At 37.2% G+C, this 23,538-nt stretch overlaps 1 protein-coding gene across 1 annotated transcript in view; it reads left to right on the top strand.

Annotated features, from left to right (window-relative positions):
- The window catches only part of SCAMP1 (secretory carrier membrane protein 1), a 121,042-nt gene extending 98,570 nt beyond the window's left edge, over positions 1-22,472 (top strand). Inside the window, exons 8-9 of the mRNA XM_004058654.4 lie at positions 3,475-3,592; positions 19,696-22,472. Of these exons, the coding sequence (XP_004058702.1) occupies positions 3,475-3,592; positions 19,696-19,860 (283 nt within the window). The 3' untranslated portion in view covers positions 19,861-22,472. The remainder of the gene's footprint in view (positions 1-3,474; positions 3,593-19,695) is intronic.
- Positions 22,473-23,538: the final 1,066 nt, after the last annotated feature.

The following is a 23,538-nucleotide window of genomic DNA, read 5'->3' as shown; positions in this document are numbered from 1 at the left end:
TAATGTTGACAGTGGGGTGTTAAAGTCTCCCATTATTATTGTGTGGGAGTCTAAGTGTCTTTGTAGGTCACTCAGGACTTGCTTTATGAATCTGGGTGCTCCTGTATTGGGTGCATATATATTTAGGATAGTTAGCTCTTCTTGTTGAATTGATCCCTTTACCATTATGTAATGGCCTTCTTTGTCTCTTTTGATCTTTGTTGGTTTAAAGTCTGTTTTATCCGAGACTAGGATTGCAACCCCTGCATTTTTTCGTTTTCCATTTGCTTGGTAGATCTTCCTCCATCCTTTTATTTTGAGCCTATGTGTGTCTCTGCACATGAGATGGGTTTCCTGAATACAGCACACTGATGGGTCTTGACTCCTTATCCAATTTGCCAGTCTGTGTCTTTTAATTGGAGCATTTAGTCCATTTACATTTAAAGTTAATATTGTTATGTGTGAATTTGATCCTGTCATTATGATATTAGCTGGTTATTTTGCTCGTTAGTTGATGCAGTTTCTTCCTAGCCTCGATGGTCTTTACAATTTGGCATGATTTTGCAGCGGCTGGTACCGGTTGTTCCTTTCCATGTTTAGTGCTTCCTTCAGGAGCTCTTTTAGGACAGGCCTGGTGGTGACAAAATCTCTCAGCATTTGCTTGTCTGTATAGTATTTTATTTCTCCTTCACTTATGAAGCTTAGTTTGGCTGGATATGAAAGTCTGGGTTGAAAATTCTTTTCTTTAAGAATGTTGAATATTGGCCCCCACTCTCTTCTGGCTTGTAGAGTTTCTGCTGAGAGATTTGCTGTTAGTCTGATGGGCTTCCCTTTGTGGGTTACCTGACCTTTCTCTCTGGCTGCCCTTTACATTTTTTCCTTCATTTCAACTTTGGTGAATCTGACAATTATGTGTCTTGGAGTTGCTCTTCTCGAGGAGTATCTTTGTGGCATTCTCTGTATTTCCTGAATCTGAATGTTGGCCTGCCTTTCTAGATTGGGGAAGTTCTCCTGGATAATATCCTGCAGAGTGTTTTCCAACTTGGTTCCATTCTCCGCATCACTTTCAGGTACACCAATCAGACGTAGATTTGGTCTTTTCACATAGTCCCATATTTCTTGGAGGCTTTGCTCATTTCTTTTTTTTCTTTTTTCTCTAAACTTCCCTTCTCGCTTCATTTCATTCATTTCATCTTCCATTGCTGATACCCTTTCTTCCAGTTGATCGCATCGGCTCCTGAGGCTTCTGCATTCTGCCTGTAGTTCTCGAGCCTTGGTTTTCAGCTCCATCAGCTCCTTTAAGCACTTCTCTGTATTGGTTATTCTAGTTATACATTCTTCTAAATTTTTTTCAAGGTTTTCAACTTCTTTGCCTTTGGTTTGAATGTCTTCCCGTAGCTCAGAGTAATTTGATCGTCTGAAGCCTTCTTTTCTCAACTCGTCAAAGTCATTCTCCATCCAGCTTTGTTCCGTTGCTGGTGAGGAAGTGCGTTCCTTTGGTGGAGGAGAGGCGCTCTGCATTTTAGAGTTTCCAGTTTTTCTGTTCTGTTTTTTCCCCATCTTTGTGGTTTTATCTACTTTTGGTCTTTGATGATGGTGATGTACAGATGGGTTTTTGGTGTGGATGTCCTTTCTTTTTGTTAGTTTTCCTTCTGACAGGACCCTCAGCTGCAGGTCTGTTGGAATACCCTGCCGTGTGAGGTGTCAGTGTGCCCCTGCTGGGGGGTGCCTCCCAGTTAGGCTGCTCGGGGGTCAGGGGTCAGGGACCCACTTGAGGAGGCAGTCTGCCCGTTCTCAGATCTCCAGCTGCGTGCTGGGAGAACCACTGCTCTCTTCAAAGCTGTCAGACAGGGACATTTAAGTCTGCAGAGGTTACTGCTGACTTTTTTGTTTGTCTGTGCCCTGCCCCCAGAGGTGGAGCCTACAGAGGCAGGCAGGCCTCCTTGAGCTGTGGTGGGCTCCACCAAGTTCGAGCTTCCCGGTGTTTTGTTTACCTAAGCAAGCCTGGGCAATGGCGGGTGCCCCTCCCCCAGCCTCGCTGCCGCCTTGCAGTTTGATCTCAGACTGCTGTGCTAGCAATCAGCAAGACTCCATGGGCGTAGGACCCTCCGAGCCAGGTGCAGGATATAATCTCGTGGTGGGCCGTTTTTTAAGCTGGTCCGAAAGGCGCAATATTCGGGTGGGAGTGACCCGATTTTCCAGGTGCGTCTGTCACCCCTTTCTTTGACTCGGAAAGGGAATTCCCTGACCCCTTGCGCTTCCCAAGTGAGGCAATGCCTCGCCCTGCTTCAGCTCGTGCACGGTGCGGGCACCCACTGGCCTGCGCCCACTGTCTGGCACTCCCTAGTGAGATGAACCTGGTACCTCAGATGGAAATGCAGAAATCACCCGTCTTCTGCATTGCTCTCGCTGGGAGCTGTAGACCGGAACTGTTCGTATTCGGCCATCTTGGCTCCTCTCTGCATGTTTAGTTTTCTAAAGAAACAGACAAACTGTTTTCTAGAATGCTTGTACTATTTTACACTCCCACCAACAATTATGAGCAATTTAGTCTCCACTTCCTCACCAGCATTTAGTGGTTATTACTTTTTATTTTAGCCATCCTAATAGGTGTGTAGTGATATCTCATTGTGGTTTTGAACATCTTTTCATTTGCTTATTTGTCGTCTTTATATCCTCTTAGTAAAGTGTCTCTTCATGTCTTTTATCCATTTTCTTAATTTTTGTATTCTGTTGAGCTTTGAAAGTTATGTATATTCTAGATGTGAATCCTTTGTTGGATATATGGTTTATAAATATTTTCTTTCATAATTCAGCAGAATTGAAAATAAACATTTAGAAAAATGTAATAGGCCAGGTGCAGTGGCTCACGCTATAATCCCAGCACTTTGGGAGGCTGAGTCAGGTGGATCACGAGGTCAGGAGTTCGAGACCCTTCTGACCAACATGGTGAAACCCCATCTCTACTAAAAATACAAAAAGTAGCCAGGCGTGGTGGCACGCACCTGTAATCCCAGCTACTCAGGAGGCTGAGGTAGGAGAATCGCTTGAACCCAGGAGGCGGAGATTACAATGAGCCGAGATCACGCCACTATACTCCAGCCTGGGCAACAGAGCGAGCTTCTGTCTCAAAAAAAAGAGTAATAATAAATTCAAAACTCATAAGCTAAAAAAATATACAGCTTAAAAAATGTACAGTCTGGAATTAAACACTTGAAACTCTGGAGTTTGGTTTGCTTTTGAATTTAGACTATGCCATTTATAAGCTGTGTGACCTCAGGCAGATTACTGAATGTCTCAGTTCCTCATTTGTCAAATGGGGATTTAAAACAGCATTTATCCTATTGGGTGGGTTGTGAGAATTAAATGCACTAATACACATAAAGAACTTGAATATTGCCTGGCTGGTAAGTGTTGAATATGTGTTAGATATTATGCTATTTTTAAAAAGTTTACATCAACTTTTGCCTAATTACACTTTTTATTACTTTTTAGTGGTTGGATTTCATCCCTTACTGGTCTCAACCAAAATATTCCTGTTGGAATCATGATGATAATCATAGCAGCACTTTTCACAGCATCAGCAGTCATCTCACTAGTTATGTTCAAAAAAGTAAGTGAAATTTTATGTCTAAATTTTTATAGTGAACGTGATGTAAAGTTCTCATTTTCCTATTTTGCTATAATTTGGTGTAACCTGAAGCCATTTTATCGTTATTGTATGAGTTTGCTCTCTGAGGATTACTTTTTACAATTAAAAGTTATGCATAGGTACATTTTAGAAAATTGCATCACATTTTAAACTTCAGTAAAAAGGGAATATTTTAAAATCATTTTAACTGAAGGCTTTCATGAGTTAAAGAGTCAGCCTCATTTTTAAAATTTGGATTTTTAAATATACTCTAAATTTTTTTTTTGATATGAAGGATATTAGCCTGTTAATAAATAGAAGTAAAATTATTATGTGGTATGTACATTTTATTCATATATATCTCTTAGGTTTTTGTTTTGTTTTTTAATTTTTTATTATAAATTCAGAGGGAACATGTGCAGGTTTGTTACATGGTTATGTTGCATAATGCTGGGGTTTGGGCTTGTATTGAACCCATCACCCAAATAGTGAACATAGTACCCAATAGTTTTTCAAGCTTTGCTCTTCTCCCTCCCTCCCTTTTGGGTCCCTGGTGTCTGTTTCCATCTTTATGTCTGTGTGAACCCTTTGTTTAGCTCCCACTTCTAAGTGAGAACATGCAGTATTTGATTTTCTGTTTGTGTGTTAATTCACTTAGGATAATGGCGTGCAGCTGCATCTATGTTGCTACGAAGGACATAATTTCATTTTTTAGGTGATGTAGTATTTCGTGGTGTATATGTATCACATTTTCTTTATTCAGTCTACTATTGATGGACACTTAGGTTGATTCTGTGACTTTGCTATTGTGACTAGTGCTGCAATAAGCATATGAGTGCAGGTGTCTTTTTGATAAAATGATTTCTTTTGCTTTGGTTAGATACCCAGTATAGGGGGATTGCTGGGTTGAATGGAAGGTCTATTTTTACTTCTTTGAGAAATCTCCATACTGTTTTCCACAGAAGTGGAACAAATTTACATTCCCATCAACGGTATATAAGCATTCCATTTTCTCTGCATCCTTGCCAACATCTGTTGTTTTTTGAGTTTTTAATAATAGCCATTTTGACTGGTGTGAGATGGGAATTATTGTGGTTTTGATTTGCATTTCTCTGATTGGTGATGTTGAGTTTTCTTCCATTTGTTGGCTGCTTGTATGTCTTCATTCAAGAAGTGTCTGTTGATATCCTTTGCCTACTTTTTAATGGGGTTGTTTTTTTTTCTTGTTGATTTGTTTAAGTCCTTTATACATTCTGGATATTAGTCCTTTGTCAGATGCATAGTTTGCACATATTTTCTCCCATCCTGTAGATTGTCTCTTTACTCTGTTTATTCTCTCTTTCTTTTCTTTTTCCTTTCTTTCTTTCTTTCTTTCTTTCTTTCTTTCTTTCTTTCTTTCTTTCTTTCTTTCTGTCTGTCTGTCTGTCTGCCTGTCTTTCCTCTGTCTGTCTGTCTTTCTGTCTTCCTGTCTTTCTTTTGTGAAAGAGAGTCTCACTCTGTCACCCAGGCTGGAGTGCAGTGGCTCAATCTCAGCTCATTGCAATCTCTGCCTCCCGTGTTCACACAATTTTCCTGTCTCAGCCTCTTGAGTAGCTAGGATTACAGGCGTGCACCAGCATGCCTGGCTAATTTTTGTATTTTTAGTAGAGATGGAGTTTGACCATGTTGGCCAGCCTGGCCTTGAACTCCAGACCTCAAATGATCAGCCCTCACAAAGTACTGGGATTACAGGCATGAGCCACCACGCCCAGCCTGTTTAGTGTTTCTTTTGCTATGCAGAAGCTCTTTAAGTCCCATTTGTCAATTTTTGTTTGTGTTCCATTTGCTATTGAGGTCTTAGTAGTAAATTCTTTGTCTAGGCCAATGTCTAGAAGAGTATTTCCTAGATTTTCTTCTAGGATTTTTGTAGTTTGAGGTTTTACATTTAAGTCTTCAATCCATCTTGAGTTAATTTTTGTATATGGTGAGAAGTAGGGGTCAATTTTATTCTTCTGCATGTGGCTAGCCAGTTTACCCAGCACCATTTATTGAATAGGGTGTCCTTTCCCCATTGTTCATTATTGTCAGCTTTGTTAAAGATCAGTTGGTTGTAGGTGTGTGGCATTATTTCTGGGTTCTCTGTTCCATTGGTCTGTTTTTGTACTGGTTACCATGCTGTTTGCTTACCATAGTCTTTTTTCTTTTTTGAGACAGAATCTTGCTCTGACGCCCAGGCTGGAGTGCAGTGGCACAATCTCGGCTCACTGCACCCTCAGCCTCCCCAGGTTCAAGTGATTCTCATGCCTCAGACAGCCAAGTAGTTGGGACTAACAAGCGTGAGCCACCACGCCTGGCTGATTTTTGTATTTTTAGCAGAGACGGGATTTCACCATGTTGGCCAGGTTGGTCTCTAACTCCTGGCCTCAAGTGATCCGCCCGCCTCCGCCTCCCAAAGTGCTGGGATTACAGGTGTGAGCCACTGTGCACTATAGTTTGAAGTCAGGCAATATGATGCCTCTGGCTTTGTTCTTTTTGCTTAGGATTGCTTTAGCTATTCAGGCTCTTTTTGGTTCCATATGAATTTTAGAATTGTATTTTCTACTTCTGTGAAAAATGATGTTGGTAATTTGATAGGATTGTATTGAATCTATATATTGCTTTGGGCAGTATGGTCATTGTAACAATATTGATTCTTCTAATCCATGATTGTGGATGTTTTTCCATTTCTTTGTGTCATGTGTGATTTCTTTCATCAGTGATTTGCAATTCTTCTTATGGAGTTCTTTCACCTTCTTAGTTAAATGTATTCTGGATGTGTGTAGGAGTGTGTGTGTGTGTGTGTGTCTATTGTAAATGGGATTGGGTTCTTTATTTGGTTCTCAGCTTGAACGTTGTTGGTGTTTAGAAATGCTACTGATTTTTGTATGTTGATTTTGTATCTTGAAACTTTTTGTTGGTTTTTTGAGACAGAATCTCACTCTGTTGCCCAGGCTGGAGTGCAGTGGTGTGATCTTGGCTCACGGCAGCCTCTACCTCCTGGGTTCAAGCAATTCTCATGTTTTAGCCTCCTGAGTAGCCGGGATTACAGATGTGGCACCTGGCTAATTTTTTTTGTATTTTTAGTAGAGATGATTTCGCCATGTTGGCCAGTCTGGTCTCTAACTCCTGACCTCAAGTGATCCACTTGCCTTGGCCTCCCAAAGTTCGGGATTACAGGCGTGAGCCACCACACCCAGTCTGTATCTTGAAACTTTACTCAAGTTAGTTATCAGGTTTAGGAGTCATTTAGGATTTGTAACTGCCCAGTTGTTTTAGCTACACTTCTTCCTGTAGAATTCCCATGTCTGTTTTCACAGCTTTAAAAAAAAAAATCATTACATAGAGGAAGGTAAATTAGTGTTTTTATTTGTTTATTTAAAGTTTTATTTTGTCTTGGATATGTGTAATTTTGATATATTTTATATGTATTCAAACATGATATTGAGACCTTGGGAATAACACCTATGTTTTAAATGATAAAGACTTTTTGATAGGTCTCACTTTAAAGAAAATAAGTCCTTATAATTTTTTTTACTATTTCATTACTTGAGACTATGTATGAGGAATGCATAGAAATAATTTTACCTTATATTTAAAACCACTTTGTACTCTTTCAGTACTTTACTCAGACATTTGCCTTTTATCCTTCTCAAAACCCTACGAAGGTTAGACTATGTCCGTTCTTCCATATTTTCTCTATTTGAAATTTTTAACTTCTCTTCTGCACCAAACACACATACCATTGACACTCAGCTCTCTAATGTTACTAAATCCCTTTTCCAGTTTTCCTCCTCCTTAACCTCTGTAGCTTTCTACACCACAGATGGCTCCTCTGCTAAGACTTTGCAATGATGTTCTAATTCTCTTGCCTCTCTGGCTATTCTTTCTCCTCCATTTCTTTATCCAGTTCGTAAATTAAGGTCTTAAATGTAATCGGCTCTTTGTGCTATGCAGTCATTTTCTTTGGGAATTTCATCTTCCCTTATTATTTCAGTTTCTTCTCTACCTAGATGACCTAGAATCTTGGAATTGGAAAAGATAATGCATTGCATAAACCTTTAGTTGCATCTTCAATTGGTCATTTTCATCTCCAGTTGTTGATTGATGTCATCTTCTCGCAGTAATGCCTCATAAACTCTTCAGTTTCTTAGTGATGTTCCTTTTGAACGTTCTGAGTAATATTCAAGAAGCATTTATTAAGACCACATATTGTATAGATTCCGTTATTGTGAAATGTCTAAAATGGGCAAATATATAGAGACAGAAAATGTATTACAGCTTGCCTGTGGCTTATGGGTGGGGTGGGGAGTGAGGGTAATGAAAGTATTCTGAAATTAGGTTGTGTAGATATTATAGTCACAACTCTATGAATATACTAAAAATCATTGAATTGTACACTTTAAAGGGTAAAATGCATAGTATACAGATTTTATCTTAATGAAGCTTTTTTTTTTTTAAGAAACACTTATTGAATACCTACTAATGAGATGGCACTAAGCACTTTATGTAATTCCATTGAACATTTTTGTCAGTGCTGTGATTGCTTCTGTCAGTGCTTCCATTACTTCTTTTTTGAGACAGAATCTTGCTCTGTCGCCAGGCTGGAGTGCAGTGGCGCGATCTTGGCTCACTGCAGCCTCCGCCTCCCGGGTTCAAGCGATTCTCCTGACTCAGCCTCCCAAGTAGCTGGGACTACAGGCATGTGCCACCACACTCAGCTATTTTTTTTTTCTTTTTTTGAGATAGAGTCTTGCTCTGTCACCAGGCTGGAGTGTGATGGCGCGATCTCTGCTCACTGCAACCTCCAACTCCCTGGTTCAAGCAATTCTCCTGCCTCAGCCTCCTGAGTAGCTGGGATTACAGGCATGCACCACCATGCCCGGCTAATTTTTGTATTTTTAGTAGAGACAGGGTTTCACCATGTTGGCCAGGATGCTCTTGATCTCCTGACCTCATGATCTGCCTACTGGGATTACAGGCATGAGCCACCACGCGCAGCCACTTCCATTACTTTTTAATTCACTTTCTTAGATACCTTTTTAGTATCTTTTCCATCTTTCTCTTCTTTTCCATTTCCAACCTCAGCTAATCCAGAAATTCTTTTTACAGGTTACTTATATTCCCTCATCCTTCTCGCAGTCCATTTAATATATAATTCCTATATTAACCTTAAAAAAACCCCCAACAAATTGGCACTCTGCAGATTTTTGACGTGGATCTGGGATTGGGAACGGCATTTTGGTGGCAGTGCGAAGAAGGGCTACATTCAGAAACACCAGCATTGCTAAGGTTGTAAAAACACACTACATGCCATAAAGCCATCAAATGGGCCTTAATAACCTAATGATGAAATCACTTTTATTTTGCTCAGCCATACTCTGGGCCCTATGCAGAACACTTCACCAGTATTATGCCATTTTGTCCTCTCAGAGAATCACAGATTGGGATTGTAGTGGTGGTGGGAAGAAGGGCTAATGGTGACATCTCACAGCTCCATGATTCACACTTTCTATTCTAGTCAGACTGTACTGCTCGGTTTCTTCAAATACATCATGTACATTCCTTTGTTCCAGATTTTGTTTATATGATGTTTTTTAATCCGTGCATTAATTCATCTTCTCTGCTAGTTGAAGACCTACTAGTATTCTTTCAAGACCCAGCTCCGATCTTGCTGTGTCTCCCAGAATGTTTTTTGTTGCCTTGTATCTTAGGGACCATGTCATTCTCTGTTTTCTTGGGGAAACTTAACTGTCTATATTGCTCACTGTGGCACCTGGGCATAAGCCAGTTTTTATGCCTTATGGTGCATGTATTCTGGGTACGCAGCTGTTAAGCACCCCCCGTGTGAACAAGTCTTTTAGCATTGGATTTAGATGAGAAGAGCAAGAGTTTTGCTTTGGAACCATACAACTCAGGTTGAAATTTTGACAGCTTCACTTACAGCTCTGTGACCTGAGACAGACTTCTGTAACCACTCAGGTTTAGTGTCCTCAACTGTACTCCAAGCTGCGTGAGAGTGGAGACCTGTTCTGTATGCTTTCAGGTTGTAATTCTCACATCTGGAACAGTGACATGCAGTGATTGGCATGTGATAGGCACTCAGATATTTGTTGAATAAAAGAAGGAATAGGAAGAGTAACCACTTTCATAGGGTTGGTGTGAGGATTAAATGAAACAGTGAATGTAAACTGCATAGAATAGGGCCTTCTCAGTTAATAGTTTTCCTTTCTGATCTTGACCTTTTTATCATTTTATATTCAGGGTCTGGTTTAGTGTCTACTTTTGTTTAGTAGATGCCTTTATCAGTCAGCATGCTATCAGAAACAGAAAGAATGAAAAGGTTAATTGCGGGGAATTGGCTGGTGAGGTCAGTCTGATATCAAGAGGGCAGGCCGGAACTCTCAGGCAGAAGTTGAAACTCTGGTCCACAAGTGGGATTTCTTCTTCCTCAGAGGAACTCCAGTTGTGTTCTTAAGGCCTTTCAACAGATTGGATGGGGCATACCCAGATAATCTAGAACACTCTTCTTAAAGTCAACTAAAGGCAGATGCCGATTACATCTAAAAAATACCTTCACAGCGGCACTTGGGTTAGTGTTTGATTGAATAATTGGAGACTGCAGCCTAGCCAAATTAACACATAACACTGACCATCACAGCACCATTCTTTGGAGAATTCCTTTATTATTTCACATGTATTATTGAGGGTGTTTTATAGAAGTAGAAATGTAATACATTTAGAGTATAGTAGAGGGTTTTGTGGTGTGTGGCAGTTTTCACTCGTTTGTTAAACAGCTGTTATTGAGCATATATTATGTGCCAGGCACTGGGCTGTGCATGAGCTCAGAGAGATCACCTGTTGGTGAGGAAGAGAAATAAATTGGTGGGCCCCCCAATTCAGTTATTTAATGGCCATGATAGAGGTAAGTATAGGGAGGAGAGGGATACCTATCAGGTTTTGGAGGTCTTTTTAAGTATTGCCTCAGCTGAGATATAATGATGGCTGCTCATCATTATAGTTATCTAAGCAAAAGAATAAGGGACAGGGAAGAGGATAAGAGGGGTAAGGAGGTACCAGAGAGTGGGGATACCACGTTCACATCTAGTTGTAGGAAATAACATGGCAAATTCAGGGAATTAAATGTAGCTCAGAATGGATGGGAGATAAAACATGGTGTGTGAGCTGGGGCTAGGAGAATTGTAGGTTGTTGGTATTGGAAGATGAAATTGAACACGTAAGTATAGTTTTATCCTACAGGGTCTTGTTAAGAAGTTTAAATCTTCTCCAAAAAGTGTTAGTGAGCCATAGAAGAGTTTTAAGGAGGAGAGTAATTGAATTGACTAGATTTGAATTTTAGAAGCATTTATTCTGAAATACATTTGGGATTTGCGGGGCCAAGCAGTGGTACTTGGAAACACTTAGGAGACAGGCTAGGAAGCTGATTAGTAATGATGGTGGCCTGAACTGAGGAAATGTGAAGAAAATGTAGTCAAGAGAAAATGAGCAGGTAAGGATTAATCCAACTTGGGCCTGGAAGTAGGGGACAAGATAAGACTCAAGGATGACACCCAGGTTTTTAGATGATGGACCATTCAAGAAGAGAGTACAAGAAAAATGGTTTGGGGATCAAGATGTTTTCCACGTTGACCTTGAATTTGGGGAGTTTAAATTAACTGGTGGGGCATTAAAATATAAATATTGAGTAGGCTTTTGTATATACGAGTCAGGAGCAAGGGAAGAACTTTAGGCTGGATTTCTAGACTGGAAAGTATTGACTTGTTGAAGTAAATGAAGCCTAGAAAGTGTATGGAGTCAGAAGAGGGCTTTGGGGAGAATACTCACAACAATTAAGACTCTGCTGTGGGTGAAGTATAAAGGGAACTTTAACCATCACTGGCAGTGGTTGAGGAATCTGTGGCACAGATGATCAATAGAGCCAGGGTGTGGAGGAAGTGTTTATTCTGTAGCTGTTCTATAATGAACTACTCTGTGCACACTCTGAATACTTTGACCAGCAGTTTTTTTCCTTTCCATTTTCCAGGTATACAGTTTTTCAGGATCCACCACACAAAGGAAAAGTTATAGAATGGTGCTCATATGCCAGGCATTCAAAATAAATATGACTTTCTCGAATAAAATAAAAGTATTGATATGGATATCATGCAGCATACTCTGATATTTTGTTGTTGTTGTTGTTTTTACCTCATAGTTAAAGAAGTTACCAGAACTTCTGTTTATATGTGTTCACAAGTTCCTAAACTTCTCTGGGTCTCAGATTCTTTATCTGTGAAATAAGGAGTTTAGATGAGATGATTTTCTGTATGAGTTTATGAAGTACGATAGGGATACTATAAGCTAAAATATAATTTGCACCAGCTTTCATATTTTAATAGCAGGCATTTCTCTTGCTGTAATAGAAATTAAGATCCAATTTTAAAAACCTAATTTTTCTTTTTTAATTTTCTGTTTCACACTTGATCAAAACTGGCAGTTTAATGACAAAAAATCCTTTGCAGGTATGTAGCAGTATTTATAACCACTAGGGGTCAGGCTTTTCAAGAACAGTTAATGCCCTCTAACCGTAATCTGTGCACGGTTTTGACTCTAGAATTGTTGGGTTTTGTTAAGCTGTTCTTCTCTTAAGGTAAATGTGCTCTGTCCTGTATATTTATCCTAACTGAAGTGAATAGGATTTTGGTAATTTCGTTGGCTTTCTGTTGTCTTGCATAACTGAAGTGGGTCATCATTGGTGCTGCAGGGCCCAGTATGAGATTGTGCTGTTTGTTTCCCCCACAGTGTCGTTTTATACTCCACATTTCAAATATTGAAAGAATATATGTCTCCTATACATCTACATGGAGAAGGGTCTAGTTTAGTCCTTATCTTTCACAAATAGATTTCTTGTTTTCTTTCAGATTATTTCCAAATGGTGTTTTTTCAAAAGGTTCTCTTTCTATTAGAACTATTAGAAAGAATTGAGTAATGGTTTTGGGCCAAGCAGGGAGTTGTTATAAATGTGTCAAATAACAGTAAATGAATGCATCACAGGAGACTATGGATCGGGGAATCCAAAACTTTTCCCTTCTGTTAATTGGTATGGCTAGAATAACTTAATATGGAAGTAATTAATAGATGATATATCATTTGTATTCCTTTTGGGACCTGATTTTGAATGATTATCACTTCCATGAAATTTGTTCATAGACTGTCATGTTCACATTAAGTAGTTTTTAATAGTGAATTTTTTGCATTTTGAAAGAATTTTAGAAAAAAGTTATTTTACCTCTTTAAAAAACAAGTTTTCTGAAGTGTTTCAAATCTTGTTTATTTACTACAGTATATATGCTGCAGATACTCATTTTTGTGGGAGCGCTGAATTGGGTCTATGATACAGAACACTGTGATTAAGTCTCATTAGTTGGTGTTTTATGGTAAATGCTTTGTGAAGATATCCTATTATATATAAAGTGATAGTTTTCTTAGGTGAAAAGTGACTCTTATAGTTATCCCTCTATATGCAGGGGATTGGTTTCAGAACCCACACATCCATATACCAAATCTATGCATACTCAAGTCTTGGAGTCAGCCCTGCAGAACCCATGTATACAAAAAGCCTTTGTGTACTTGGGTTTTACATCCCATGAATACTGTATTTTCTATCTGAGTTTGGTTGGAAAAAAATCACATATTATAAGTGGACCTGCCCAGTTCAAGGATTATCATCTATACTTTCTTTGAAAGTATTGTTATCATTCACCTCTCCCCCTTGTCTCTTCCACTTCGTAACTTTATTTATGACCTAGGATAGAAAGCTGATAATTCCACTGTACTATTTTTCTATAGTCACAAATAGGCATGCTACTTCTCTCTCAGAACCATTCAGCACTGTCGTCTTTGCTGACTAGGAATCAATTCTGGATGGTTCACATTGTCTATTAAAATACTCATCCAGTTACTTGTCACCTTCTTCTAAGGTACGCAGATAGAGTAATACTTTTGAATTCCTAGAAAAAAATGGCACTCTTGAGCAGATTGTTTATATTCTGTCCTCGGCTGATACTGTTAGTATATTCACCAAAAAAAAAAAAACTTTACCCCCAATTTTAATTTTGTTACCTTTTTCAATAAGTACTAAGCTAGCTACTTAATAGATCCCAAATCTAGGTTACTATAACTAAATTATTATTATCTTAGGCATCTTCAAATTTGGTAGATTTCGTAGATTGGTGAGTATTTATAATGCTGTACATATGGCACTTTCATCTAAGTCATCTTTATATGCATATTTTTATCAGCTTTATTGAAATATAATTAACATACAATTCACCCATTTAAAATATGCGGTTTAGACTGTGCATGGTGGTTCACACCTGTAATTCTAGCACTTTGGGAGGGTTTGGGGGGCCGAGGCAAGAAGATGACTTGAGGCGAGGAGTTCGAGATCAGCCTGGGCAACATAATGAGACTACCCTCCAACCCCTTACAAGACATTAAAAAAAAAAAAAAACACAGCCCAGGCATGGTGGTGTGAGTTTATCGTCCTAGCCGTTGGAGAGACTGAGGTGGGAGGATCACTTAAACCCAGGAGTTTGAGGCTGCAGTGAGCTATGATTGCATACCACTACACTCCAGCCTGGGCTACTGAGTGAGACCTTGTCTCTGAAAAATACAAAATAATTTTAAAAAACCTAAAGTATACAGTTTAATGGCTTTTGGTGTATTGTATTTGTTTTAATTGTGGCAAAATATGTATAACATAAACTTTGACATTTTAATTACATTTAGGTGTACAATTCAGTGGCATCAATTACATTCACAGTGTTGTACAACCATTACTAATGTCTATTTCCAGAACTTTGCATCACCCCAAACAGAAACTCTAATCATTAAGCAATAATTTTATTCCTCCCTATTCTCAGCCTCTGGCAGCCTCTAATTTGCTATGAATTGCCTATTTTAGATATTTCATATAAATGGAGTTATACAATATTTTCCTTTTTTACTTGGCTTATTTCATTACCATAATGTTTTCAAGGTTCATCCGTGTTGCAGCATGTATCAGAAATGCATTCATTTTTAAGGCGGAATAATATTCCATTGTATCTGTATACTACATTGTTTATCTGTTGATGGGCACTTGAGATTTTCCCACCTTTTGGCTATTGTGAATAGTGCTGCCGTGAACATTGGTGTACAGTTATCTGTTTGAGTCTTTGCTTTTACCTCTCTTGTGTACATATATACCCAAGTGTGGAATTCCTATGTAGTCTTATAGTAATTCTATGTTTAGGTTTTTGAGGCACCTCCAAACTCTTTTCTGGAAGGACTGTATCATTTTACATTCCCACCAGCACTTTCTCTACATCCTTGCCAACACTTGTGATTTTCCATTTTTCTCATTCCAGCCATCCTAGCAGGTGTGAAGTAGTTGTCTACTTTAAAAACATTTAACCTCTGAGGTGACTGCAAACTAAGCATTTTACTTTGTAACACAGGTATAGTCTCCTTAAGCCGTATTGCACTTATTTGGTACCTTCTAAAAATTATTATTAATGAGGACAATTTTGGAACATTTAATCCCCAGCAGGTAGTAATAATAATTATTCAGTGGCTTCTACTGTAGATTACTAAGCTGTGTCTTTTAGGGGGTGTAACAATGAGTAGAATTAGTTCTTGCCCTTAGGCAAGTAAAAGCATGTAGGATATAATACGAAATGGACAGAAACCCTGTAAAAGAAAAAGTACATACATGCTCCCCAAAATGTACAAAGGATTGGCGGTACTCTCAATAGGGAAAGCCATAGCTAGTTCAGGCACAAAATGGCAGACAGAGCATTATTTGAGATAGTGCTTAAAGGGTGCGTGAGATTTTGACATGGTGAAACTAGACTGGCAATTCAAGGGGTTACAAAAGGGATATCTGACCCATCTGTGGGCAGTAGGGTTCATAGAGGGTTTCCAGAAATTTCAAACTGAAAATATTAGGCTTAGACATCCATACTTTTTTAAAAACTCAAAAGAAGAATTTAAAAAATATATTTAAAAAACTCATTTGTTTTTATTTTCCCAGCTTTTATAAAAGTTGAAATAATTTTGGCATGACAGGGATCTTAATAAAAGCACAGTTTCTTGAAATGGTATTCTATATGTTTTAATGAAGACATACGTTTGGGTTATTTAAATAAAGTGCCATTATTCTTTACTTCCCACACGATTCAGTTTTTCTGTGTCATATACCACCACAGCATGTATTGTCTCTGAAGCTGCATTAAGGAGGCAGGACTCCTTTATGGAGCCGCATCTACATTTCGGCTGTGACACTTCGGCAGATACTTAAAAATTAATTTAACTTATGTTAGTGTAACTCATTTATATACATTCTGATTTGATCTTTAGGAAAACTCGGAGGAGCAGATAGTGTAACAAATATTCTTGTTTTATGGGAAGCAGACTTGAAGTTTTGAGTGGTGGCCAGCCAGCTAGAAAGTAGTGGAATTAGTATATACCAAATTTAGTGCCTTTTCTGTGATTTTCCTAGAACTAAATATTATTTTAGGAGTAATGCAGTTCTCATAAGTAGAAAAGATAGTATTTAAGTTGTTTAATTTTTTTTTGAATTCTCTAGGCTATTCTGCATTTATGGAATTTTCCACTAGGTAATATGCATTCAGGTCACATACACAGTGAGATTTTCTAAAGTGACAGTACAGATAAAAAGGCTGTGCAACTTGGTGATAATTGTGCTCCATTTAAGCAACCATCAACTGGTGCATTTTTTTAAAGATAAATTAGATTTTATCAAAATTGAAATATTTTTTCTTTTTGATACTTTAAGTTCTGGGATACATGTGCAGAACATGCAGGTTTGTTATGGGTATACATGTGCCATGGTGGTTTGCTGCACCCATCAACCCATTATCTACATTTGGTATTTCTCCTAATGCCATGCCTCCCCTTGCCCCCCACCCCCAAGTTGTGTAATTTTTTTAAAAAAATTATAGTACTTGGTGTCAAAACCTTGTCCCTGATATCAGCAGTATGAATTATCAATAGATACCATCTGAAACCCTGGAGGGAAGTAATAAGCTTTTAAAGATGTTGATCCTGATGATTAGCCTGTCATCTTTCATGGGGCCCTGAAATCAAGAATCCACCCTTTTTCACATGGATATAATGGATTTAATACAGTATTTAGCATTATGCACTGTATATATATGTGGTCTTTTCCCTCTAGGTGGCTCTCTGGGTCTATATAGATGCAAACTATTGAGAAATGTGGCTATTCCTACCTTTATTTTGCTTCTGTGTTCTGTGGGACTGTGAATTACATTTTAGTAAACTGTGAAGCCCATGAACACACAGTATCAGCTGCTCAATTTAGTGCAAGTTTGAAAAAGGAAATAATAAAGCAAATAAGAATTAACATTTATTTATTACATGCTCACAAACTTGGGGGAAGAGGGGAAGAGACAGACAAGTGAATCCAATTGCATTGCTCTGGTTGGGTCTAGTAAGTAAAGAAGGTTGATAAGATTTCTATAATACACTTCATTTTCTAGGATCCAATCATTTGTACTCACTTTGAGATAAGTGTCTGGAACATAGGAGTAGTGATTTATCTATATCTTTAATTTTCCATAGAAAACTTGGTTTTAAAAGGGAATAAAAATAATTACTTTTATACTTAACGATAGTGCTAAGGTACTAGGGGAAAGGAATCTTTGGATTTACCAGTATATGTATTTGTCAGTGCTCTTTTTCTTCCTGACCATTTGACACTTTGATCTGTAGTAATATGGCGTTTGCTTTTACCACTGTATCAGAAGCACTCAGGGCTGTCTGGTTATTTTTGTCTTGTACCGTGATAGATTTTCATGCATTAACTTGCTGTCTTGATAGTTTTTCTGATAGCTTTTCATGTGTTAACATGCTTTCTTCTCTTGGCACCAGTGAGAAGTATCTGTATCTGGTTCTTCCCTTTCCTCTCCCAGTCATTCTTTCTTCTTGTGGATGCCTCTTAAATAGTGTCTTTTTAAAACAACTTCAGTTTTTATTTTAGATTCAGGGGATACATGTGCAGGTTTGTTACAAGGGTATATTATGTGATACTGAGGTTAGGGGGACAGTTGAGCCTGTCATCCAGGTAGTGAGCATAGTACCCAGTTGGTAGTTTTTCAGCTCTTCTCCCCCTCCCACCTTCCCCTATCTTTTAAGTCCCCAATGTCTATCGTTGCCATCTTTATGTCCATGTATACCCAATGTTTAGCTCCCACTTAAAAGTGAGAACATGTGATATTTGGTTTTCTGTTTCTGCATTAATTAGGTTATATACTTGATTTTATTCTCTTTCTACTCTGGGTTCTCCATAGACAGTTTCATAAATGCCAAGGCTTCAGCTATCATTTATATGTTGTTTTAGTCCCTCTGGGCTGCTATAACAAAAATACCATAGATTGGGTAGCTTAAACAACAAATAATGATTTCTCACAGTTCTAGAGGCTGAGAAGTCCAAGATAAGAAAGACACTGACAAATTCAGTATCTCAGGGGGGCCAACTTCCTGGTTCATAGACAGTTTCTGTGTCCTTATGTGATGGAAGGTTGTCAGAGAGCTCTCTGGAGTCTCTTTAAAAAAAAAAAAAGTTCTTTTTGGAGACGTATATTGCCCAGGTTGGAGTGGAAGGCTGGGACCATAGGTGTGTGCCACCACACTGGGCCTTGGGGGTCTCTTTTATAAGGGCATTTATTCCATTAATGCAAGCTTCACCTTCATGGCAAAATCACCCCCGAAAAGGCCTGCCTGCTAATACCATCATATTGGTGGTTGGGATTTTAACATAAGAATTTTGGGGGGAACACAAACATTCAGTCCATAACATATGCCGTTGGTTTCCAAGTCCATGTCTTTAGCCCATTCCTCTCCCAAGCTTTGAACCAAACCTTTACCTGCCTGCTGTGGCAGGCCTAGAGTAGGTTGTCAGTAGACTTGGAATGAATGAACAAATGTTTAGAACTTATCATCTGCCTTCTCCCCAAACCAGCCTATCCTCTCTTTTCTCTGTCTTCTTGAAACTACTTTCCCAAATGCAAGCTTGCTTTGAGAATCTTTGACTCATTCTTCTTCTTACCTCACAGTTACCAGTTCCTATCCAGGTTTGGAAAAAATACTGACTTGGATGCATTGGCCCTTTCCTAAGCCTGCTTTGATTGCATTCCAGTCAAGCTTCTAATTTAGATCCAGTCACAGTGCAGTGTAATTACCAGTATCTTTCTGTCCCCACTCTGCGAAGTTTGTGGGCATATAATTAATAAATGTTTGTTATTTCCTTCTTCAAATTTGTGTTAAAATAAGTGGCTGATGTTATGTATTGATGGACTCATAGTTTAATTATGCAGGTTTTAAGACATATACTGATAGAAAATTTTGAACCCTACTCCTGAAAATAAATTCCAAGATTTGAGTGATTAATCAGTATGGAGAAACAATTCCCAGAAGTGTTTCTTTGTGCATTCTTTAGGACTTGACCATACCAAAAAGTTAAATTGTATACAGAGTGCATAGCGGCAGTATGTTGAAGGACATAAGTAGTGCTTGGTACATTAAATGATAAAATGATCTCATTTGATTATAACAGGGCCTGTGGTGTATATGTAGATAAAATGGAAATAGATAAGGTACTGTTCTCTCTGAATAGTCTGGGGTAATAAATTAATGTATTGTTTCTTGTTATTATGTTTAAACCATTTCATTGTAATGCTGTAATAATTTCACTTGACTAATTGGGTGCAGAGGAAAATACAACTTTTTGAAGTTGGGTAAGAAGTTCTTTATTTTTGGTTTAAATTAGCATAATTATCTCTACTGCTTGGAGAAGAAAAGGAAAACCTATATTAAGAAATGTTTAAATACAATTATTGTGTGTCAGTTTGGTGGCTAATATTCTTGATCTTAGGAATCATGACTACAATCTAGTATTTTTATGTTTGATTAATGTTGAGATTAAGAGCTGCTGGAAATGAATGTGTAGGTTGCTACTTACCTTCTCCCACTTTTTTGTGCCTCTGTAGGTACATGGACTATATCGCACAACAGGTGCTAGTTTTGAGAAGGCCCAACAAGAGTTTGCAACAGGTGTGATGTCCAACAAAACTGTCCAGACCGCAGCTGCAAATGCAGCTTCAACTGCAGCATCTAGTGCAGCTCAGAATGCTTTCAAGGGTAACCAAATTTAAGAATCTTCAAACAATACACTGTTACCTTTTGACTGTACCTTTTTCTCCAGTTACTGTATTCTACAAATATTTTTATGTTCAAAACACACAGTACAGACAGCATGGATATTTCCTGTTCACTTGTGCATGGGCTAAAACCAGGAAAACTTCCTTGTCTTATTACTTTACCTAATAGTTTCTTAATATTTCAGTGCCCCTTGCAGAAAAAATATTACATGCTAAATAAATATTCTCCATATTTTTTGGGGGATGACATTCAGTGAATTATTTCAGTGGTGACCCACTGAAAATTAATAATGGTACTTATGATTAAAAACGCATTTAATACTAACTGCAGTAGTTCTTTCAGGAATCTTTAGAGATAAGGATTGCACATTGGAAAAGTAAACCATGTTTCATTCATTTTTCCCTATTTATATTGAAAGAAATAGGCCAGCAGAGACTTAGGGATTTTAAATTGGCTTGCTTTTTAGCTGTTTCAGTCACCAGTGAAGAGCCTATGTGCATTTTGTAGTAGATAATGTAAAATTTGTCATCTTTTTCTCTTCTTTTTTTTAGAATAGCTGATATTTTGATAACAATCTCTAATTTGCATGGGCACCACATTTCTTATATTAAAAGAATTAGTGTTTTGGCTTCTGTACTGCTTATGGTTGTAGGATTCAGGGGTTAATGGAATCACAGAAATGATATTCTGCAAGAATTTCTTTTAAATAAAAAGTTTGGGGGTGCAATATAAGAAGTTTATATAATATGCAGTACATTATCCAAAAGAGAAGGTAGTTAATGCAGTAGAAAGTAGTGGTAATAATTCCTTTTTAAAAAAATTTCGGTAGTCATATAGTAACATTTTGCTATATGAAAACTTTGGTATATTCTGTGGTTACAACTAAGATTGTATCTGGCAGCTCTTTTTTGGGGATGTGTGTGTGTGATTTTTAACAGAGGTATTAAAGGCTAGCCTAACTGTTGTCTAAAAAGAATGTACAGTATTTAAGGGATTTTCCTTTTAGCTTTTCATCTCCAGTGGCATTAAACATAAAAAGACCCTGGCATTTTTTCACATACTTGAATCCCTAAATGCACCTGTCTTTCACTTTTTGAGACAGACTGAATATATCTAAAATTTCCAGCAATAAAAAAAAAGCATTTAACTTGCACCAAGCAAGAAAATATAAATACAGTTAACTGCATTAAGATAATCACGTTAAAATTGTTACTATGCAGCACAGAACTTCATTCTTATAGTATTCTTGGGTTCAAACTTTGAATCAATTTTACCACTGATGAAATAAATGACTCAAAGACATCTGTAAGTCATGCTGCTGTGTTTTGAAAGTCTTTAAATAATTTAAAATTGCAGAATGATAGTGATTATTCAATTAGATTTTAAGTAAGGATTGTGATATTAGAGGCTGGAAATCCTTATTTTTTAAAAAATCAGATAGGCATAAATAGTTAAATCACTTTCATTCTCCCCAAACCTGTAGTTACAGAAAAAGTTTTATACTAGAGGTGGGATGCCAAGTTTTCACTATCCATGAAGCAGTGCTGCATGTCACTAGGTAACACAGATCCATCCAGACGGTGTTTACATTTGATTTATTTGGGATCTTATTGACATCAGGTATACTTGGAAGACATTTCTTTTATTCTTCAGCCTATGAATTTAAAGCTGTTTTTTGTAAATATTTCTAATCAGCGATAATTTCTACCTACGTTCTCAACCAACTTAGCCAGTTTGTTTTTCAGAGCCTGTAGTCTTATTGGAAATCTATTTTATCAGTGTGCTTTATTGAGCGTAGATTTTGCATACATTCAAAACATTAACCACAAAATACAGCAAGTGCACCTATATTCACCATTAACTTATATCCCAAGTCCATTTTTTTCTATACACTGCAAACAAAAGATATATTAGAGACTTTTGAAAAATGCTGAAATACTTTGCTTCAGAATTGGAATGTTTATATTATGTAGAAATCCTCAAAGGTAGCATTATTAAATAGCAAAGAATAATTAGAACCCACATATCTTTTTTTGTGTGGATGGGGAAAATGTTTTAAAATCCAGTTATTTAATATGAGTTTGAGAGAGAAAATTGTTTTTTAAAAATATATGTGCATTGAAATGATGGCAATGCTTATAGTATGATCAAGTATGAAAGGAGCTTTAAATTCTTATATTTACTTTTCTCTCAGTAAATTGTTAAATTTTCACTCAGCAAAAGATTGGCATTTGTTAGTATTCTATATTTAGTACTAAAATCACAGTCATGAAATCATAGTCATAAAATGGTCTTCACATAGCAGTCATCCGTGTCATTTATCAGTTTGTAATATTAAATTATGGCAATTTTATTTCAAACTAAAGTTTGAACACCGGAAAGTCATTACTCAGTGATTTGTAATTTGGGACTTGGATTATTTATCTAGAGATGTTTGTATATTTTGTCAGTAACTAATACTGCGCTGCCATCATGGTGACTGTCATGGTTCTACAGAAATGCCCTCCATGTGTCCCTCTAATGTTGCATGTTTCAGTGGGTTGGAAGTTTTGTATATTTATTGTATTAACACAGAGTGTCATAAAATAAAATGCTGTTTACTGGATGTTTGTTTGTATAATTTTGAACACTATAATAGCAATTCAGAGACAGACATTGTTAAAGGTTTGATGTATATAGAAATTCCATGTTTGATTTTTTAAAATATGTGTACAAGTCTGTCATGTGCTAAACAAAATAATATGAAAGACCTAGTTAAAAATTCTAACCAACATAAAATGACCATTTTTCTGTTGCATTAGACCTTTACAGATAATGGAACATGAGCTTCACCCATATTAAATATTTTGGCCCCTTTAAGGTCAAAATACAGGTCATCTAGAAGTTAGATTCAAAATGGAAAACCTATTCATGGCTCAGATTTTTCATTGTGGATTAAAAATGGGTGTCTGTGTACTAGTATTGTATTTATTCAATTGAACTTGTATTCTGATTTCTAACCTTGCTACCTATTGCTGTTTTATGTACTGATGAAAGTACCTATTTGTGTATATTGGATTTTTCACTTGGTTAGCTAAAGAAGATGTAAAAATATCTAAAATAATGTTCATGGTGAATCTTATTTTGAGAAATACATGTTAAAAAAGGAACAGTATTCTTTATTTTCTGGGTGTTATATTTAAAAAAGCAAGTTTGGATTTTTACACCTAATTTACTAGGAAAATATTTTATTCTGTAATTCATGTTAAGATTATATATGGTTTGCATTTTAAGGGGATTTATGTTAGGTTAATTAGTTGTTTCTGTAAATCATTTGTAATAGCATAGTGCTTTTTACTCATTGCTGTATCTTTTTCTGAAAACACTGTTGTTAACATCTAATTCAGTATCCTTATTGGTACAAATCTGTGTTTGGCATGACTGTTTATATACAGAATTTGTTACATTTTGAGCATTTTTTCCCCTGCTTACGTATACCTTAGAGTTACCATGGCTGTCATATACCATTTCACTATATCTCCTTTCAGTTTTTCCTTAAGGAAAATGTTTAGAGGAATTCGTTCATTTCATGTGATTAAGCCCTTTAGAGGTGAAATAAGATTGGTTAATTTAAAAAAAATTGAGGATGGTTAAAAAATAGAAAACACCTTACTTTGATACATTTTAAAGTA

Source organism: Gorilla gorilla, chromosome 19, assembly GCF_029281585.2.
Source record: "Gorilla gorilla gorilla isolate KB3781 chromosome 19, NHGRI_mGorGor1-v2.1_pri, whole genome shotgun sequence".
NCBI classification, from domain to species: domain Eukaryota; kingdom Metazoa; phylum Chordata; class Mammalia; order Primates; family Hominidae; genus Gorilla; species Gorilla gorilla.
This window is presented reverse-complemented; position numbering and strand designations above follow the sequence as displayed.